Source organism: Acomys russatus, chromosome 23 (assembly GCF_903995435.1).
Source record: "Acomys russatus chromosome 23, mAcoRus1.1, whole genome shotgun sequence".
In the NCBI taxonomy this organism is placed as follows: domain Eukaryota; kingdom Metazoa; phylum Chordata; class Mammalia; order Rodentia; family Muridae; genus Acomys; species Acomys russatus.
The window spans coordinates 1554665-1576671 of NC_067159.1; the positions used below are offsets into that span (position 1 = coordinate 1554665).

Sequence of the window (22007 nt, forward strand, 5' to 3'; positions counted from 1 at the left end):
CAAACCCTAAAAACAGTTTTCTAGAAAACAAACAAAAACCCCAAACCTCTCCCAGATCCACCATCTTCCTGTATTCTCCTAAGCATCCATACAGGAGTTCTGTTCTCAGTTAACAAATGTGGTCCAGGCATGGATGGAGGCTGATGAAGCGGTGAGCTACAGTGTGCATGCTCCTCCCAGGGGCCAGGGACCTCTGTCTCATCCTTCCGCAGTAGTTAGTACAGAAGAAATTGTCAGCACACACTGGCAAATGAACAGACCTCTTCTGTTTCCAGCCTAGAGCTGGAAGTCCATACTGCAGCATGCAGTATACACCAATTAATTTGATGTAAACAGTAAGAACCAGACAATAAATTCTCATGTTGATCATCGCTGAGCCCCACAAGGTGCACAGCTGGCGCTAGCCATTTCTGAAATGCAGTAGACACTGGATGAGGGCAGAACACTGTAGAGGCCTCTGCTAATCTACACAGCACACTGTGGAAGTGGGGACCTGTGCTAACTCACATCAAATTGGCTTAAAAGTTTATTCTGGAAATTACTTACAGGCAAGTGAGGGACTAGCTCAGTGGTAGGGTGCTGGCAGATTCCCAGTTTTATCCCCAGCACCACAAGAAAAAGGAAGGAAGAAAATGTAGGTTAAAAAAAAAAATAAAGTGGTCATGCTGAACACTTGGAAGACTGAGGCAAGACATACAGAGGAAAATGGCAACTTTCCCAGACTGTGGGTCTTTACCACAGGAGCCACCAGTAATGGTTCAGAGTGCACAGGAGGCTGGCTGCTGGCTAATTCCTTATTTTAAAGGGTGTGTCTCTTTCATTTGGAACTTCCTGAACTAAATAAATATAGTGTTACTCTTTCTTAAACTAATTTAAGAAAACACTTTCCAACTTGATTCAGAACATTGTATTCTTTGAGGTTGATAGAATTTTTCATAGGGGTTACTAGATTTCACTCACAGCACTGTAGATAAAAATTCAATTTCATAGCATTTCAAAATGTAACCTGACGTGGTGGCGCACACCTTTAATCCCAGCACTCGGGAGACAGAGGCAGGAAGTTCGCTGTGAGTTCGAGACCAGCCTGGTCTACAAAGCAAGTCAAGAACAGCCAAGGCTACACAGAGAAACCCTCTCTCAAACAACAACAACAAAAAATGTTAACTCTCAACTATTGGAAATGTGACAAGGCATTTGAATCCTTAGTCCAATAGGCTTTTATACAGCTTAAGGCAATGGTGATGGAGGCTCCAGCAGACAGACCTCAATGGTGATGGAGGCTCCAGCACGCAGACCTCAGTAGTGATGGAGGCTCCAGCAGACAGACCTCAATGGTGATGGAGGCTACAGCAGACAGACCTCAATGGTGATGGAGGCTACAGCAGACTGACCTCAGTGGTGATGGAGGCTACAGCAGACAGACCTTTAAAGTTCAGTCCTGAGGGTGTTCTGGCAAAAGACCGTGTCCACTTTGATTTCCTGCATTGCCAGCCCCTATATTTTTAGAGGCTCTAGTGTCTGAACCACATAAACTATTTGAAGTGTGGTTGTTAGGCCTAAGCCATCCCAGTCTGTGCCAAGGGAGCCTAGAAATCTCTCACTGTTTTAAGAAAGGATCTATTTACTTTTTTGTCGGTGCCTGTGGAGGCCAGAAGACGACATTGGATTCCACGAGCTGGAGTGGCAGGTACTTGAGAGCCAGCTAACATGGATGATGGGAACTGAGCTCTGGTCCTCAGGATGAGCAGTGTAAGCATTCTTAACCACTGAGTCATCTCTCAACCCTGGAAACCACATTTATTTATTTATTTATTTATTTATTTATTTATTTATTTATTTATATTGGTTTTTTGGTTTTTCCAGACAGGGTTTCTCTGTGTAACCTTGACTATCCTGGACTTGCTTTGTAGACCAGGCTGGCCCTAAACTCACAGCGATCCGCCTGCCTCTGCCTCCCAAGTGCTGGCATTAAAGGCGTGCGCCACCACCGCCTGGCTCTGGAAACCACATTTTAAAGAGACTTTCATACATTAAAGTTTGAAAACCACTGGTCTAGCCCAGGTGTCATTGAAGTGTTTTCTCAGTTATTGGAGGACTGCTTCTTACGGACTGCTCACCAGTATAGCTGTTCTCCCACTTAACTGTGACTTATCATAGATAGAAATGTAAAAAGTTGACTGAATAATACCAACAGAACACATGTCAGGCGGAGCTCCACATGCGCACACAGCTGCACCAGGAGGGGTAGCTGTCTCCGGTGATGTTTGATGTTCTCCTTAATGCTTGTGAAGTTCTGGATTTCTAACTAGAAGCAGTGCACCTTCGAGTGCTGCACTCGAGTGTTGGTGGTGTTAAGTAACTTGGCTTCCTCATTAATTGCATCTGCTCCCATGCCTTCCTTGCATGGCATGCTTCTCCGTGGTAGTCCTTGAACCTTGACCTTAGTGCTGTGGGCATGTAGAGCCTGCCTCAGTGAAGAGTGTCTGTGTTTGTGTCTCATCCTTCTAACCCTGTTCCCTGAGAATTTAACTCTGCGCCCCTCCCCTTCCAGGGCAGAGATGCAACACTGACATTGATGAGTGTGCCTCCAATCCCTGTCGCAAGGGCGCAACCTGCATAGATGATGTGAATGGCTTCCGTTGTCTCTGCCCCGAGGGACCACATCATCCCAGCTGCTACTCCCAGGTGAACGAGTGCTTGAGCAGTCCTTGCATCCATGGAAACTGCACTGGAGGCCTCAGTGGGTGAGTAGCTGCCATGTGCTAGTAGTTTCTCATTGTCCTGCATACACTAGCTGCATATATGAGCTCCTAGCTCCTAATTGGCCTAGTCGAACAATTGGGGACTTGACTTGATACTTAGGTGAAGGTTTTGATGGCCTATGTTAAAGTCTTCCAAATTACTGATTTGTCTATAGAAGCTGCTGACCCATCTTCTTAGACTGAGAACTCACTTCAGAAATAAAGAGGACTGTCTCCTTAAGTAATCGATGAGGACCGCACGGGGAGGTCCAGGAAGTTCATGAATCTAGCAATTGTGGTTTACATTAGAGGATTGAGATCTGAGGGGTGTTGTGTTCTAGATTGACACCCCTCACACACATAACACAAGCCTATCCCTCTTCTGTCATGGTGCCTGTGGACCCCGAGGTAGAGCTGGCTCAACTGACTTTAGACGTAGCTGTGATAGTGCATTTGCAGCTTGCATGCCCTCGGAACTGTGCAGCATGCAATGGTTTTAGAACAAGAGTGCCTTAAATGCCATTAGATGCTGTATACTCTTGTTTAAGGCAGCAAGGGCATTGCAACTTCTCAACCCTGAAAGAATGGAGACCATGTTAGATAAGTTTGTTTGGTTTTTAGTGGTTTAACTTGCATTTCTGATCCAGGACGTGACAATCTTCAAAACACTCCTCCGCAGCTCTCTCCTCCCCAACTCTTTCTCCCCATCTTCCGCACGCCCAGCTCCTCTTCTCTGACTGATCTGATACCACATTAAAATGCTAATGACGTCCAAGTCAGATGTCATATGCATTTCAGGGATCTTCAGCTTTTGGCCTTTTCTTGCTCCACACCATATTTTCAGAGGCAGGGTTTGGATCCAAAGAAAGTGTGACTGGCCTGTAGGACTTGAATCAGTCCTCAGCAAGCTCGACCATCTCTGCTGCTAGCTTATTTTCGGATGTCTGTTTGTACCAGAGATTCTGAGCTTTGTCCATTTAGTGTTTCCTTCAGATTGGCCCAGCGTTTTTGACAAATCACTGCTTACGTTTGAAAGTCACCAACTGCCTGGTGAGCCAGGAAGCACCACATAGGTGTCTCTACTGAACGTGCTGATGGATTCATGACTCTCACCATGGGAAAGGAGACACCAGTATAGATCCCTAGGAAAATAGAAATGAATTAATGCCTGGAATCTATGTACTAGGGAGGCTGAAGCAGGAGGATTACCATGAGTTTGAGGTACAACTCGACCACATAGTAAATTCTGGGCCAGCATAGGCAACAGAGTGAGACCCTGTCCCCAAATTACCAGGCAAAACAAAAAGAATGACCAAACTACCTCGCACATATCTCTTGTGTATCTCTTATGACTCAGTTGTACCTTTGACCCCCATAGTAAAACCCTATCTTCTTACAGCTATAAGTGCCTCTGTGATGCAGGCTGGGTCGGCGTCAACTGCGAAGTGGATAAAAATGAGTGCCTTTCTAACCCGTGCCAGAATGGAGGGACGTGTAACAACCTGGTGAACGGCTACAGATGTTCATGCAAGAAGGGCTTCAAAGGTGAGGCCCTGAGGCTCAGCTCTTTCCACCTGCTGTTTGTCTGTCTTCACCTTGTTGTGCACCTTCCCTCCTCTTTGTTTCCGTTACTTTTTGTTGCTGTGGTTTATTTGTACAGTGAACACACTGAGCAATTAGTATTTCCGAGACACTTGGGGAATAAAAACTCAAATAGATATCATTCTACCAGAGAGGTAAACTTTTGGCACAATAATACTTAAAATGAACAGTTACGATGCCACCGAGGGGCTGGCAAGATGACTCTGTGGGTAAAGGTACATGCTGCCTGAAAACCTTTAGTTTGGGTGTCTAATTGTTAGCTTCTTGGCCAAAGCTTGATTCTATACTTAGTCCGATAGCTTCTTGGAAGTGGAGTGGAAGTTCTGGGCTTTCTGTCACCAGATCCTGGTGTGTGTTCAGGACCTTCCCAGCAAGTTCTTGCACAGGAGCTATTCTGGATACTTAGTTTCCTGTGGTCTTCTGGGAAAATACATAGCAAAGGAACATGTTTCAAAATTATTTTGTCATCAGTTTTCCTTGTGTTGGGCTATTTGACACTTCAGTGTGTTTTAGAATTGCTCAATTTGATTACATTTTGAGTATCCTACCAAACTCCAAATGTGGGGTGTTCCAAAGTCAGGAACTTTTGAACATCAACGTGAAATGAAACTTCCTGAAGTTTTATTCTGTGTGCAATATTACTCTAACATACTATATTAAAGTACTCCAGGTTATGTGTAAAAGATGTGTTGGAGATATGATATCCCTCAAATAGCTCCTTATCTATTGGTAAGAATCTCCACTCTATCCCACCCTTTAAAAAAAACAAAAACAAAACAAAACAAAAACAAAAAGAAGAAAACCACCCAAACGCTTCTGATGTTGTCTTAGTTAAGGTTACTATTACTATGATGAAACACCATGACTAAATGCAAAGTTTGAGAGGAAAGGGTTTATTTGGCTTCCACATTGCTGTTCATCATTGAAGGAAGTCAGGACAGGAATTCAAACATGGCAGGAACTTGGAGACAGGAGCTGATGCAGAGGCCGTGTAGGAGTGTTGCTTACTGGTTTGTTCCCTATGGCTTCCTCAGCCTGCTTTCCTATAGACCCCAGGGCCACAAGCCCAGAGGTTGCACTAGCCACAGTGCGCTGGACTCTCTGCCATCAGTCAGTAATTAAGAAAAGTATCTATAGGCTTGCCTACAGCCAGATCTTTGGGCATTTTCTTTTATTGAGGTTCCTGTCTGTCAGATGACTTTAGCGTATGTCAAGGTGACATAATGGTCCAGCACAGAGACCAAGTATTTCAGAGACAGGTGTAGGAGTGTCAGCTTCAGACACTGATGTTCTGATATACTGTATTCCATTTACCAAGAAACTTGTATGTTCCAAAGCACCTAAAAAAAAATCTCATTGGAACTTACTTATCAGTGATCAAAAGGAAAATAAGAATATAAAATCAAGCCTGTTTGTTCAGTGAGCTGTAAACACCATTGAGCTCAGGCTTCTGTCTCCCTACGCCCCTGTCTCACCATGCTCTGGCTTCTCCATTTTTAAAGAGGCTGTGTTCGGCCATACTGAAGGTGCAGAGGTGGGCAGGATCTGGCACTGCCCTAGTTCCACTTATCCTTACTGTTTCCCTTTTCTTTCGTCTTTTAGTAGGAATAAATTTACTGCTTTGAAAAAGGAGACCTATTTTCAAGGTGTCAGGACCTAGCTTACTGATAGCCGGCAGTGCACGGGTGGACGAGCGGGCACATTTCCGAGGTTTTCCTCAGGAGTTTCCCCATTTTCTGACCAGAAACTTCCTGCTAAAGGGCCCATGTTTAGACAGAGCAGCATGCTTTCAGCCATAGTGACTTCTTGGTTCATTACAGAGAGTCCACTTATATTTGGAGGCGTACTAGGCCTTCAGGCAGTCCCTCCCTGCCTTGACTGACCAGTGACTGCATATCAGAGACTCAGAGCTAAAATGAATGAGCAGGTGCTCCCGTGACCCAAAGATATGAGTGTCACCCATGTCACCACCCACTGGGAGAACTGGTCAGGAGCTGAGGTAATGAGAGGCTGACTTCCAATGTGTACATGCTTTCCCCTTCACAGGCTACAACTGCCAAGTGAATATTGACGAATGTGCCTCAAACCCATGCCTGAACCAAGGCACCTGCTTTGATGACATTAGTGGCTACACTTGCCACTGTGTGCTGCCTTACACAGGTGGGTACTGCAGGCGCCCGTGGGGCCAGAGGGGCGAGGTGCCCTGTGGCAGGCAGTACAAACCCCCGAGGTGCAGTCGCTGCCCTGAAGACTCAGTCTCTGGGGTCGCTCGTGGCCACACAGACTACATCTTGAGCTTTGAGGAAACATGGTCATGGGGAAGCAGCTTGCTTTATGCTTTTTGGTGTTTGTGGGGTTTTCTTCGTTCATTTTTATGGGCTGAGGAATTATGCCAGGGCCGTAAGCCTCCTAGGCAAGGGCTCTACAACTGACCTAGCTGTAGGGTTTAGGGGGTTTTTTTTTGTTTTGTTTTTGTTTTTTAAGTTATATATGGCTAGAATCTGGTGCCTAGTTGACCCAGCAGTATCTATCCTTTTGACATCGTGGCACAGGATTGTGGATAAATTCATGGTAATGTGCTTTTCTTTCTGAATACGAAATGTTAAGGTGACTGTTAAAGTTGATTTTGTTTAGAAACAACTGAGTGGACCAGTGAGGCACCTCTGGGGGTGAAAGCACTTGTCGCCAACTCCGAGAGCTGAAGGGTTACAGTTCATCTTCTGAAAACCTAATGTGATTTTAAAGCATACCTTGATCTTCCTCTTAATGAAATTAGTTTATTTCTTTTGTTTTTCTAAGTTTGCATTTAATATACTAAGGCAGAAAGCATTTCATTAATGGGCAGATGCCAGCATCCCATTAGTATAAGTAGACATTGCCTGGCAACAGCTGCCTCGCCGTGAGAGGCCGAGCTGAGTCTCCCCTGTGGAGATCAGAACAGTCTTACTGGATTGATGCAGGTATCCAAATCTCTGTGGCCGGCCCCAGTGGCAACAGCGGAGGTGGCGGCCTGCGGAGGCTAAGGGTTCACTCGGTGCTAGTAAGGACTTTGAATGCATTTCTCCCACTTAACCCACAGAAGTCCTCCCTAAAGACATGCTACCCTAATTTTCCTATTGCTTATGAAAAAGGTTCAGAGAGAGAAATGAGCTGCGTTAGGCCAATATTGAAAGGAGCAATTGCCTCTCAGACCCCAGTGGTTCTCAGCCTACGAGTAGCGTGTATATCAGATACCCTGCATATCAAGATACTTACACGACGATTCATAACAGCAGCAACATTACAGCTAATACGTAGCAACAAGAATAATTTTATGGCTGGGGGTCACCACAACAGGAGGAGCTGTATTGAAAGGTCGCAGCGTTAGGAAGGTTGAGAACCCTGACCTAGTGTCTTTTGGCTGTTGGCATAGGCTGAGATTCTGAGCACATCTGGGTTTACAGTCTCAGGACACTGTCTTTTCCTTGCTTGATTCTTTGTCACAGACTGTCATTTGCTTTCCAGGCAAGAACTGTCAAACAGTGTTGGCCCCCTGTTCCCCAAACCCTTGTGAGAATTCTGCCGTGTGTAAAGAGGCTTCCAATTTCGAGAGCTTCACCTGCTTGTGTGCTCCTGGCTGGCAAGGTAATGGTGCCGGTGCATTCTGGACTTTAACTAAAGCGATGGGCCCTCAGATGACATGTGGGGTGACACGGGAGGCTGTAAGCTGCTGACACACCAGAGCTGCAAGCTGGAGGAGCTCCCAACACCTTCCCAGATGTCATCCTTGCAGTCCTTAAGAGGCTGACATACTCCAACCAAAGAGTTTTCGAGCTATGAATAGTAGTTGGGAGGAATTTTTTAGGGACACAGAGGCCCTTCTGGGACCTCCTGTATCAGACCAGTCAGATGGCCTGTCTGTTGAGGAGCCTCCTCCTGCCTGTGCTAAGCTCATACACCCCGCCTTGATTCCTGGGGGATCATCTTCCAAGGACTGGCTGTTCATTGTCCTTTGTTTCCAGGTCAGCGCTGTACAGTCGACATTGATGAGTGTGTCTCCAAGCCGTGTATGAACCACGGCCTCTGCCATAACACTCAGGGCAGCTACATGTGTGAGTGTCCTCCTGGCTTCAGTGGGATGGACTGTGAGGAGGACATCGACGACTGCCTTGCCAGTGAGTACGCCCACTCCTGAGCCTCCCAGGGAGAACGCTAGCGGGGCGGGGCGGCAGGAGAGAGTGCAGTGTAGGCCGTGCCTCTCGTACTGACAGCAGTGTACCAGACTACTCTGGTAGTTTTAAATCTTCCTTTTGGAGTGACTGCCTTTTGAAAGTAATAGAATCTGTTTTGAGCATTTCTCTCCATCTTAAATACTGACAAGGTAGGGACAATGCTGTGGTAGCTTTGTGAGAACACAGATTTTTAAAGGGCAGTAAACATACAAAAAACTCAAGTATTTTAGTTGTAGAGTTCACCGGGTAACCAAGAGCATCAGCCGTGGTGAGCGCTTTGTTCCTCTAGAAGCTGTTCTGAGCTTCACCTTCCTTCTATTTCCCTGTCCCTCGCCACCACAGACCCACTTATGTCACCATATGTAAATAGCTTTAAGCACTTCACATAGTCCGCAGCTGTCTCAGCTTGCTCTTGTCAGAACAGTGTTTTGGGCTGGTTTGTGCTGTTTTCCCCACTAGTTTCTTCTGTTTGTTGATGACGGTCTCCACTCTGCCTGTGCACGCTGAGTATGTTCAGTCTTCAGTTCCGAGTGAGCATCAGGAGTTCAGATCCCAGGCCTTTTGTTTTTAGAAGATTCACATCTTGGGCCTGTGACCCAAGTGGAAGCATGATGTCCTCTCATGTTTTCATATGTATCTCACATGCATAGCCTGAAGGTAGCTGGTGCAATTCTTTCAACACATCTGTATGTGGGCTGTGGTGTAAATTTTATTTGTTCTTGTGGCTTGATGTTGACCCTCAAGGAGTTTCAGATTTTGGAGACCTTTGTATTTTAGACTTTTGGATGATTTTTACCTGTGCTATTTATTTGTTTGCTTTTCTGGTTTTTAGGTATTATAGATGAGAGGTATTACAATGAGAGCGTAGAAATGTGGCTTTGTTCTCTGAAATAAACCCAGGTGTAGAATGACTCATGCAGTACCTGCATGTCCTGCCCATAAATCACAACAATATTTTCTAAGGTGCTTGAACCATTTTCATTCTTACCAGGACAATACAGAAGTGCCGCTTGCTCTCCACATCTGCAAACACTTGGCTCAATCAGCAGCTCTAGCTCCCCTCTGTGTGCACACTGCGTCACGTTGGTGTCAACTTTCATCAGTGGTATTGACCGCCTTTGCCCATGGAGTTTAAGTCTTTCACACATTAGAAAAATGTTTGTTGGGTTATTTGTATTATTATTTAGTTCATTGTATTCTAGATTTAAGTCCACTGTGAGGTGTTGGCTTTACAGGTTACAAAGCACATTATTTTTCATTCAAAGGGAAAGATGACACCGTGTTTGATCTTTTTTTTTTTTTTTTTTTTTTTTTTTGTAGTCTATGGTTCACATACCCAGAGCCCCTCAAGCTTGCCTCTGTTTCTTCAGAGTCACATGCTTTGCTCTTTCTTCTTGAAGATGTTGTATATGACTGACGTATACGCCTTCCAAACAATGAGATATGGAATCTTTTTTTTAATTCTTGCCAAGTTTTTAACCTTTTTAAAAATTAGTCTTTTAAAAAAATTAAGTTGTTTATTTACCTTAGATACCAATCACAGCTTACCCTTCCCCCTCTCCCTCCAGTCCCTCCCTCTCACCTCCCCCCCCCCCCCATCTATCCCTTTACCCCAACTCCTCAGAAAAGGGGAAGCCTCCCGTGGATATCAGTCAGCCTTGGTATATCAAGTTACAGTAAGACTCCGCACAACTTCTTCAACTGAGCCTGGACAAGGCAGCCAAGTCATGGGAAAGGGACCCAAAGGCAGGCAAGGTAGTCAGAGACAGCCCCAGAGACAGCGGGAGCTTTAGGAGTCCCGCATGAAGATCCAGCTGCACAATTGTTGCACATGTGTAGGGGGCCTAGGTCTGTCCCATGCATGCTGTCTGGTGGGCAGTTCAGTCTGTTAGCTCCTGTGGGCCCAGGTTAGTTGAGTCTATAGGTTTTCATGTGGTGTCCTTGACTCCTCTGGCTCTTTCAGTCCTTTCTTCCTCTCTTCCACAGGATTCCCCAAGCTCCACTTACTGTTGGGCTGTGGGTCTCTGCGTCAGTTTCCATCAGTTGTTGGATGATGCCTCTCTGGTGATACTTATGCTAGACTCCTTCCTGTCTGCAAGCATAGCAGAATATCACTAATAGTGTCAGGGGTGGGCTCTCTTCCATGGTCTGGGTTTCAAGCTAGGCCAGTCATTGGTTGACTCTTCTCTCAAATTCTGCTCCCTCTCTTACCCAGCACATCTTGTAGGCAGGGCAAATTGTGGGTTGAAGGTTTTGTGGCTGGGTTGACGTCCCAGTCCCTCCAGTGGAAGTCTTGCCTGGCTATAGGAGGTGGCCAGTTCAGGCTCCACATCCCCCATTACTTGTAATTTAGCTAGGGTCGCCCTCATAGATTCCTGGGAGTTTCTATGTTTCTAGCTCATCCCAGAGATGCAGCCACCCCACCCCTGCCCCCACCCCATCCAGTTGTTTCTCCTGGTACTCTCTCTTTCTGAGTCTTTTTTTTTTTTTTTTTTTTTTTTTTTTTTTTTTTAGTTTTTCGAGACAGGGTTTCTCTGTGTAGCCTTGGCCATCCTGGACTCACTTTGTAGACCAGGCTGGCCTCAAATTCACAGCGATCCGCCTGCTTCTGCCTCCCGAGTGCTGGGATTAAAGGCGTGCGTCACCACGCCCGGCTCTCTGAGTCTTTTTGAGTCTTAACTTTTTGATTAGTTTAGTTTAGTTTGAATTGAGCTTTGGTGAAATGTATTTCAAAGATTCTATCTGTCCTAGTTAGGTTTCCAGTACTCTGATAAACACTGTGACCAAAAGCAACTTGAAGAGAGAAGGGTTTATTTCACCTTACTGCTTACAGTCCATCACTGAGGGAAGTCAGGGCGGGAGCTGGAGCAGAGGCTGCGGATGGGTGCTGCCTACTGGCTCGCTCAGCCTGCTTCCTTATAGAACCCAGGAACCACAGTGATCAATCCTTAATAAAGAAAATGCCTCCACAGGCTTGCCTACAGACCAATCTTGTAGTGACATTTTCTCAGTTGATGTTCCCTCTTCCCGGACGCTTGTTTGTATTGAGTTGACCGACCAAAAACCAAACGGAAACAAACCTGACACATTATCTGACTGTTTTCGTATTTTCTGACATAGATTCACTAATACTAAGTCTCATTTTACTCTTGAGCTGTAAGGTGTGTGATAAATTTCCTTCCCACATGTGGTACTGGCCATTTCTCCCTTTTCTCTTAGAGAGGAGTCTCTGTCTGGAAAATAACTCACTTTCTCACTCTTGTAGCTCAGGCTGACCTGGCTCTCACTGTGCAGCCCATGCTGACCTTGAACTCACAGCAGATTCCTGCCTCACCATTTAAAGTATTGGGATTACAGTGTGCGCCACTAAGCCTGGCTCTTTCCTTCTTGAAGATATGTTGGGGTGTGTTAAATGATCCTCTGGTAAAGCAGGGCCCATTTGACCCTTCAGTTCAGTGCTTAAGTTTTCATTTCACAGTAGTGGCAATTTCTGCAATTTATAACTTCATGTCCTGCAAGCCATCAGCCATGGGTTTCTTGTTCTAATTTTTATGCCATTAGGTTGTGCAAGGACCTGCCATGATTATAACTCAAAATCTGTTGACATTACTGTGAGGGGAAGTGTTCTAAGGTTAAGTGTATGATTTGAAAATAATTTTAGAAAAAGACATTGTGTCCTGAGGCTACCTAAAAGTAAGAAAGTAAGTAAATAAATAAATAATAAGAATAAAGTAGTAGAGACGCACAGGAAGGTGATTGATTCAGACACTCTTCCTGAAACAGACTGAAAATATATTCTTGCTCCCTCAGCCTCCACAAACACATTTTGAAAATGCTCGCTAATATTTCCGATGATGTATGGGTTAAGTCACATAATTGAGTTACATATATGTAGAGGACCAATGGAAGTTTTCTGACTATTAATTTTATAAAATAGTGTCACTATAGTTTAAATTGATCTCCATTGTCAAACAGATTAAAAACAACCTCAGGCAGGTGTTAATGGATTCACTTTTCATGATAGGGTGTCATGTCAAAGTAGATGTCGAGAGATTAAACATGAAAGTTGGAGCTGTGCGTCTCAGGGCGCGGCTTGGCCAGCGTCATTTGCCGTCACAGCGCTGACTGCTGTTCTGAGTGCTGCTTCTTTTGTCATGGCTCAGACCCTTGCCAGAATGGCGGCTCCTGTGTGGATGGAGTGAATACTTTCTCTTGCCTGTGCCGTCCTGGTTTCGTTGGGGATAAGTGCCAGACGGACATGAACGAGTGTCTGAGTGAGCCCTGTAAGAATGGGGGCACCTGCTCCGACTACGTCAACAGTTACACCTGCAAGTGCCCCGCGGGATTCCACGGACTGCACTGTGAAAACAACATTGACGAGTGCACCGAGAGGTGAGGTGGGGTGGGGGGGGGCCTGGGGTCCAGCAGCTTGCAGGGGAGGAGCCCTCCGCTCGAGACCCATTGCGCATCCTCCCTCCTTGCTCAGTTTTTGAAAGACATGGAATTAGAAGGTCAAAGGTCAGAGGTTGAAAAGCTTAGTGGGATCAGCCACCACTATGTCTCGCTATGGAGCAGAAGTGCCATCAATTCTGTTCTGTCCTCTGCGGTCTCTTTGTTGCTGTTGCAAGTTGACCTGAAGTTCTCTCTTTCTTTGTAGATCCATTACTGTCTGAGTAGTTTTTGAAAGGTTTCTTTTTATTGCTTTAGTGTGTTTATTTTCTTTCATAAAGAAATCTAGGATGAAAAGCTATTTAGGACTTTTCCTGTAAAGCCAGTTGATTTAATGATAAAATATGTTATGTAGAAAACCACAGGACTGGATAAAACCTGGCAAGCACCACTCTCTTTAGGATTCCAGACGCTCTGCCATTTAAATGCTCCTACGACTGGTGGTGAAGAGGTTAATGCTCACTGTAACCTCTGACTCTTAGTCTAGTTTAGAAGACTGTAAAATTTACTGGGCATAGGCATCAGAAGCTCAGAGGTGTTTGCCCCCTAACAGCCTAGATTTCAGAAGCCAGACTTTTCGGTAGCAGGTCGCACAGCTGACGTTGTCTCCCATTGGCTCCTCAGCTCCTGTTTCAATGGTGGCACGTGTGTTGATGGAATCAACTCTTTCTCTTGCTTGTGCCCCGTGGGATTCACTGGTCCCTTCTGCCTGCATGACATCAATGAGTGCAACTCCAGTCCGTGCCTGAATGGGGGAACGTGTATAGACGGCCTGGGGACCTACCGCTGTGCCTGTCCCTTGGGCTACACCGGCAAAACCTGTCAGGTAAGGAGCCCACCTCCTGCTTACACGGCTCCCCACAGTAGCCAAGGTAGGATGAACCATTCAAAAAGAGAGGACTGTGCATCCCAGGTGCCCCCCCCCCCCCGAGATGAATCGGAGCCACCTTCTTGATAGCTAGAAGATCACAGACTGGTGATCCCAGCAATGTGACATGAGTTAACATGCTTGTGGCTGTTTGAAGAGGTTTCCCAAAAGGAAAACATGGCTGACAGTAGAAAGAAGCACAGTAAGAAAGGTGGGTTAGCTTTTCTTGCTGTCACAGATACCTAAGAAAGACAACTTACTAGGCGGTTTGTTTGGACTTGCAGCTTTAGAGATTTCAAGCTTCCCTGGCTACTTTTGTTTATGGACCTGAAACAAGGCTAAGTGTCCTAGTCACAGGAGCTGGTGTAGGAGTCTTTTCACCTCATGGTGGCCTTGAAGCAGAGAGGGACAAAGGGAAGGCGGGAGGGGAGGGGGAGGCCAAGGGAAGGGAGAAAGGCAGGCAGATAAGGCAGGGGAAGCCAAGAGCCATATGTAGCTCCCCCAAACATGTGACCTGCTGCCCAGCTTCACATTTCAGAATCATTCAAAGATGATGCCCATGGGGAACCAAACCCTCAGTGCCTGAGCCTCTGGGGCTATTTCCTAGTCAAGCACTTACAGGAAAGAACAATCTGAGTAAAACCAGGAAGTACCCGGTACAACTAACAGGGTAATGATTTGCAATGTCATACCGTAGCCATAGCCATGGCCAAAATTCAAATATATAAATAGAAACTTGTATACAAACTTGGGATTAAAGGAGTCCTCATAGGAAAGTAATATAACTTTCAGTTCAGGGAGCAGAAGCAGCATCCCCCCACCCCCGCGATCCCCAAAAGAATAGTTCCTAACCTTCCCAAGGTCACATGCAAACAGTAATTTATGTCTTCAGCATTCATGCAGTTTCACATCTTCTGCAAGAATAACAACTCAGAGAGCTCATGCACATGTGACTGACTGCAGAACACACTCGGTGTCACTGGACATGGAAGCAGCTACCTCTGCATCAGCCAGCTTGATGCTGTGTTCAAGAGCTCGTTCTCCGCTGGGCAGCTGCTTCCTCTTCTAGTGTAGTAGTTAGAGCTGGGACTGTCCCCACCCTCCTCCCTCCACTGACCACCCTTCAGCCAGCAATCTGTGTCAGGAGTCACCTCCACTCTCTGCCTCATGTTTTTCATAAGCCTGGTTTTGAAAATCAGGGTTTGGACAGTTTAGGCTTGTGAACTGCCATCTTTTTACCCATCTTCCCTATAGGCAGGGCTGGCAAAGATGCATGTGGTCCTACAGGGTTACCATAGGAAGCGTGGGCCCAGACAGCAGCTACAAGTCTTTCCAGCCTTACAGGGAGGTCATACATGCTCCCATAATCATGTGTAAGGCTCTGAGAGTAACAACTTACTGAGCCTTTAGAGTTGTTAGGTTTCTTGGGTATGGGCTTTTTAAATGACCCGGTCAGGCAAGTGAGACTATAAAAAAGACAGAGTGCATCTTAGACAGTGGGCCCAGTTTAAGGCTTGGGTGAAGGCATCCCTCTCTTTTTAAAACCAGTCCTTTTCTTTGGCACATCATGACACATTGTAGCTTAGTGACCTCTTTTCTGATAGCTGCGTTTTGATACACACATACTGTTGTCTCTGCTTCAGACCCTGGTGAACCTGTGCAGCCGGTCTCCATGTAAAAACAAAGGAACTTGTGTTCAGGAAAAGGCAAGGCCCCACTGCCTGTGTCCACCTGGATGGGACGGTGCATACTGTGATGTGCTCAACGTGTCCTGTAAGGCAGCCGCCTTGCAGAAAGGTGAGTTCTGCCCCTAAGCACCAGAAACTGACATGTGTGCTGGCATCTTAGGACAGATAGCACTGAACGGACGTGGCTCTGGAGAAAGGCTAGAGCAATGTTTAGACATCCCAAAGGGAAAGCTGATGGAAATGAAATTAAGATAGATTCTACCTTCAGAACATGTTTATTTTTTCATGCAAATCAGTTGCTAGGGTTGAGGAGAACCAGACAAGAATGAAGGAAATCTAAGCCAGCAGTCACTAGCTGGGCCTCCCATGCTTTTGGTTTGAATCCGATGCGTCACACTCTCTTCTCTGATGCTTCTTTCATCACCTGGTGTCTCAGGAGTTCCTGTTGAACACCTGTGCCAGCACTCAGGCGTCTGTATCAATGCTGGCAACACCCACCACTGCCAATGCCCCCTGGGCTACACGGGGAGCTACTGTGAGGAACAGCTTGACGAGTGCGCATCTAATCCATGCCAGCATGGCGCCACCTGCAATGACTTCATCGGAGGATACAGATGTGAGGTGAGAAGAGGGCTCCGAGAGATTGTGCCGCAGTTAAAGACACTCGCTACTGAGCTCAGCCATTTGTGTCTTCCAGAGTGACCTGTCGTTACCATAGTGTTCACCAGCCACTGTTTTTATTTTCAGCCATGCTTTCACATAGCTCTGGTAGATCTTTTCAGAGATCTCTGGACCACACCTCCTGGGCTTGCTCTCTATGTTGGAATCCTGCAGGCTCACCTAGTGCAGTAGCCCCTAGTGCTTCCTGAAATCAATTAACTATTCTCTCAAACAGAAAGAGCGTGTCCTCACCTGATGTGCCATAGCACCGTGCTTAGTGTTACTGTGTATAGTGTTTAGTATGTGTCTTTTCCCAAGTCTGGGCTGATACAAGTTAGAGCCAGATGTTAACAAAGCCCCAGACCACCAAGACACAACAAAGACCCCTCTGCTGCTACCTCAGTTGTTTATCTCACGACAGGCCAGCATCTGTTAGTTCAAAGGCCTGCCGGTGCAGAACGCAAACTCTTCCACATCTGTTTTTTTGTTTTTTGTTTTGTTTTGTTTTTTTAAGCAAAGCCCAAATGAGCAGAATTAGAGCCATTTAATACCGTCTGCCTAGTGTAGCCTGCAGAGTGACACACAGTGTGTCTGTTGTAGGTGAGGTCCACCCTGGAGTTCAGGGAACCAGTGCTGCCCTGGGGAGCTTACTCACGGAAAGGCTAGTGTTGCTGGGTCATTGAACGTCACCACCCACAGTCTTAAGCTCCCTCTGTGGTGTCTTTTTCTTTATCAATGCTTGCTTCTTCCAACCCCTCTGTTATCCTCTACCAGTCAGCCCCATCTTTTGTTTTGTTTTCTTTTTTGGCCCTGTCACACAAACATGCAATGGGTTCGATTTCTTTACTACTTCCCACCCGTGCTGCTTGAGTCTTAGGCTGCTTGTCACGTGTAGGAGGATACACAGCATACAGAAATCCTTAGTCTGAAGTTTTTCCTGAAGGTCTCATGGAAATGACCCTCAGAACACACGGTCCTTGCCTTCCTTTAAAATGTCTTTTTTGGGAGATGGGGCAACTAGAAGGTAAATGTGACCAGGCACAAGGAAGTGGCAGAGATGTGACAGAGAAGGGGCAGAGGGTTGCACAGTTGCTTAGGAGGATGAGAGGCAAAGCCATAGTAGCCCTGACCATCTCTATGTCCGTTTCTCCTGGCAGTGTGTTCCCGGATATCAGGGTGTCAACTGTGAGTATGAAGTGGATGAGTGCCAGAACCAGCCATGCCAGAACGGAGGCACCTGCATCGACCTGGTGAACCACTTCAAGTGTTCGTGCCCGCCAGGCACTCGGGGTATGCACACTGCGTTACTTGTTTACACCAGGGCCGTTCCCGCAGTTATACATTCATTCTTAGTATTAAAGCAACTTAAAAACTGAGACAATTAAAAAAAAAAAAAAAAAACTAGCCACTTAACTTACACCCTCACTCACCCTCTGATCTCCTGCCAGCTTGGTTCATGTTTTCAGTTGTCTGGTTTTTGCTCAGCCCATGTTGCAGGAAAAGGAACACAGAGTGGACATAGCGTTGTAACAAAATTAGCCTGGCTAACAGGGTTTCTTGGTGCTTCAAGGGAAATCAACCAATAGCCTCTTTAAGAAAGCAAATCCATATAGGCCTGATTTTTAATTTTTTTTTTAAGCTAGCCAAGTCTTGTCTCCATAGTGTGAGGGCATCAATAAAATGAGAATGTTTTGCTGCTGCCCCAAGGAGGCTGCTCACGGAAGGCTATGCTCCCGCCCTTGCAGTAAGGCCCATGACACCCCCCACCACCAGACTGTGGACAGTCTGCTCTGGGTTTTGCTATTTCACAAACTGTCTCCTGGAAAGAACATTGCTCATAAGGAGACACATGGTTATGAAGGTTCCGAGGAGCCCGTGAACAAGATGAGACCATAGACAGCAGCATCAAGCCGGCTCCCAGAGGAAGCTCTGTGCCACCTTACACTTTTGTGTCAGTGGCTTTGGATGACGTTTCTTCCTATAGATCAAGTTAGGCCAAATTAAGTCAGAAGAATTCGCCACTAAGGAGCAGCTAATGCATCCTGAGGCTGAGTGGAAGGGAGAACTGAGTGAGGGTCAGCCTGTAACCACCCCAGACTATTACATGGAAGAAGGCTTGGCTCCTAGTCTAGAAATAGGAAATTCCATGGTTGAAAGAGTCAGTGTCACTTCCAGGTCATTACTAGTTTATTTCTTTGTATCCATCCATCCATCTATCCATCTATCCACCCACCCATCCATTCATCCGTCCATCCATCCATCCATCCATCCGTCCATCCACCCATCCATTCATCCATCCATCCATCCATCCATCCACCCATCCATCTATCCACCCATCCACCTATCCATCTATCATCTATCCATCCATCCACCCATCCATCCACACACCCATCCATCTATCCATCCATCCACCCATCCATCTATCCATCCATCCACCCATCCATCTATCCATCCATCCACACACCCATCCGTCTATCCATCCATCCACCCATCCATCTATCCATCCATCCACCCATCCATCTATCCATCCATCCACACACCCATCCATCTATCCATCCATCCACCCATCCATCTATCCATCCATCCACCCATCCATCTATCCATCCATCCACACACCCATCCATCTATCCATCCATCCACCCATCCATCTATCCATCCATCCATACCCATCCATCTATCCATCCATCCACACACCCATCCGTCTATCCATCCATCCACCCATCCATCTATCCATCCATCCACCCATCCATCTATCCATCCATCCACACACCCATCCATCTATCCATCCATCCACCTATCCATCTATCATCTATCCATCCATCCACCCATCCATCTATCCATCCATCCACCCATCCATCTATCCATCCATCCACCCATCCATCTATCCATCCATCCACCCATCCATCTATCCATCCATCCACACACCCATCCATCTATCATCTGTCCATCCACCCCACCCACCCACCCATCCATTCACCTATCTATCCGTCCATCCACCCACCCATCCATCTATCCATCCATCCACACACCCATCCGTCTATCCATCCATCCACCCATCCATCTATCCATCCATCCACCCATCCATCTATCCGTCTATCCATCCATCCATCTATCCATCCATCCACACACCCATCCGTCTATCCATCCATCCACCTATCCATCTATCATCTATCCATCCATCCACCCATCCATCTATCCATCCATCCACCCATCCATCTATCCATCCATCCACCCATCCATCTATCCATCCATCCACCCATCCATCTATCCATCCATCCACCCATCCATCTATCCATCCATCCACACACCCATCCATCTATCCATCCATCCACCCATCCATCTATCCATCCATCCACCCATCCATCTATCCATCCATCCACACACCCATCCATCTATCCATCCATCCACCCATCCATCTATCCATCCATCCACCCATCCATCTATCCATCCATCCACACACCCATCCATCTATCCGTCTATCCATCCATCCACCCATCCATCTATCATCTGTCCATCCACCCACCCACCCACCCATCCATTCACCTATCTATCCGTCCATCCACCCACCCATCTTTTGAGACAGTGCATTTTTTGAATAGTAAAACTAGATGCATAAGGGATGAACCAAATTGATTCTCTGTCTTCTCTTTGGGAGGTTCATATCCATATTCCCTCATCCACTCTCCCTTTCTCTTTCCTCTCATCTCTGTCTCCCTCTTTCTCATGGCTCCTCTCTTCTCCCCTTTCCCTCTCTACATCTCCCTCTCCTCTTCTCCCCTGCAGTCCCTCTCCCCCTCTCCATCTATCTCCCTCTCCCTGCAGTCCTCCTCATTTCCTCCTCTTTCCCTCTCCATCTAATTCCTGACCCTCTTCCCTTTGCCCCCAGTCACTCTCCTCCCCATCTCTCCCTCCCCCTCTTTCGTCCCCTGCTCTTGTCCCTCCCCCTCATTCTTCTCCCCTCCTCCTCCCTCTTCTCTCACGGGTCCTCTCTTCTTCCCTCCTCCCCTTTCCTCCTGTCTCCAGAATCCCAGGTGGCCACAGCCTCAAGTTCACTCTAGGCATGCACCACCATGTCCTGGGTGGTTAATGCCTTTAAGTAATGGTGTTGGTTAGGACAAGCTACAATTCTCGTGGTAGCTAATTACATATATCAAATCTCAGACAACAAAATAGTGGTTTTGTTGGGGGATTTTTTTGTTTGCTGTTTTGGCACTCAGACTCTGACAGGTGTTGGGTTGCTCCCTTTCTCTGTGTGTTTGGTCTGTAGCCTCCAACACTGCCACAGGAAGGTAGAGATGATGTGTGGGGCTGGATGTACAGGGTTTTTACTCAGTCTGGAGGTGACATACATAACGTCCCTAGAGCTGTGTGTCAGAATCACTCCTTGGTGTTCTTCCATGGTCCATGGAGGCTGGAAACCTAGGAGAGGGTGTGGGGTTTGTACTGGACCACAGATGTGGCCAGTTGGACATACCCAATCCCAGAGTGGAACATCTCCTAAGACAAGGAGATTTTTGTCTTTTCTAAGTCAGTCAGTCAGTCAGTCAGTTAATCTCTGTCTCTCCTCCTTCCCTCCCTCTCCCCCCTCCCCCCCCCCCCTCTGCCTTTATCTTTCCTTCTCCTTTCTTCTTATCTTTCTTTTTCTTCTTTTTTTGAGACAGGGTTTCTCTGTGTAGCCCTGGCTCTCCTGGACTCACTGTGTAGACCAGGCTGGCCCCGAACACAGAGATCCACCTGCCTCTGTCTCCCAAGTACTGAGATTAAAGGTGCGCGCAACCACTGCCCAGCCCCTAAATACTTCTTAGTGGCAGTTAAAAATGATCATGTAGTACATCTCCTGATCTGTTGACTTTTTCTGAGCCAGCTCCTCAGATGTAGACACATTTGACGTTCTACTGCTGTGGTCTTCACTGAGAACTTAGCTGTTCATCTCACTGATGGTCTCTCATGATAGCCGGCCTTGCTTTGTGCTTTTTCCAAGACTGCCTTTTGATCATCTGTTATGGAGTGTGGGTCTCTTTCGGTGTGTCCTGCTTGAACGTTTTTTGGATTATACCTGGCGTACTTGTACATTTGCTCTGCCCTCACCTGTCTGGTCATCGGTGACTGTTCCTGGAGACTGCGCTCCAAGCCTTGCATGTTGGCCTGCTCACATCCCTTGCTCCCCAGTGCACAGGCTAACTGGAACACTTCTGCTGTCCCTACTGTTCGCATAGGCTATGGATGAGGTCACTCTGACTTATTTTGCTCATGGCGCCCAATATCAAATACCCTATGAGACTGGGCACATGCACTAGCTCTGCTTGCTTCTACTTTTTGGTTTCCAGTTTAACCTGTGAATAGATAAGATAATATGTGTGTGTAGACAGGGATCAGCATGTCCACACATGCATTGAAAAACATACAATAAGAGATGTCACTGTGGGGGCTGGAGAGATGGCTCAGTGGTTAAGAGCACTGGTTGTTCTTCCAGGGGTACTGAGTTCAATTCCCAGCAACCACATGGTGGCTCACAACCATCTCTGTTGGGATCTGATGCCCTCTTTTGCCATGTAGGTATAAATGCAGATAGAGCACGCAACATAAAATAAATAAATCTTGAGAGAGAAAGAGAGAGAGAGAGAGAGAGAGAGAGAGAGAGGTCACTGTGCATCAGTGCCAACGCTGCACTCTCACCCTCTTCCACATACAAGCAATCAACACTTTTAGTTTCTCATGTGTCTCTAGAGGTTTTAAAAGGCTTTTTTTCAAACTTGCTATATGTGTATAGGAGCCAAATACAAAAATA

At 46.5% G+C, this 22007-nt stretch overlaps 1 protein-coding gene across 1 annotated transcript in view; it reads left to right on the forward strand.

Moving 5' to 3' along the window:
* Nucleotides 1–22007, forward strand: part of Notch2 (notch receptor 2) — a 137315-nt gene that overhangs the window by 99129 nt on the left and 16179 nt on the right. Inside the window, exons 13-22 of the mRNA XM_051165834.1 lie at nucleotides 2552–2744; nucleotides 4141–4286; nucleotides 6390–6503; nucleotides 7848–7967; nucleotides 8345–8497; nucleotides 12718–12946; nucleotides 13628–13829; nucleotides 15515–15668; nucleotides 15996–16180; nucleotides 17377–17509. Of these exons, the coding sequence (XP_051021791.1) occupies nucleotides 2552–2744; nucleotides 4141–4286; nucleotides 6390–6503; nucleotides 7848–7967; nucleotides 8345–8497; nucleotides 12718–12946; nucleotides 13628–13829; nucleotides 15515–15668; nucleotides 15996–16180; nucleotides 17377–17509 (1629 nt within the window). The remainder of the gene's footprint in view (nucleotides 1–2551; nucleotides 2745–4140; nucleotides 4287–6389; nucleotides 6504–7847; nucleotides 7968–8344; nucleotides 8498–12717; nucleotides 12947–13627; nucleotides 13830–15514; nucleotides 15669–15995; nucleotides 16181–17376; nucleotides 17510–22007) is intronic.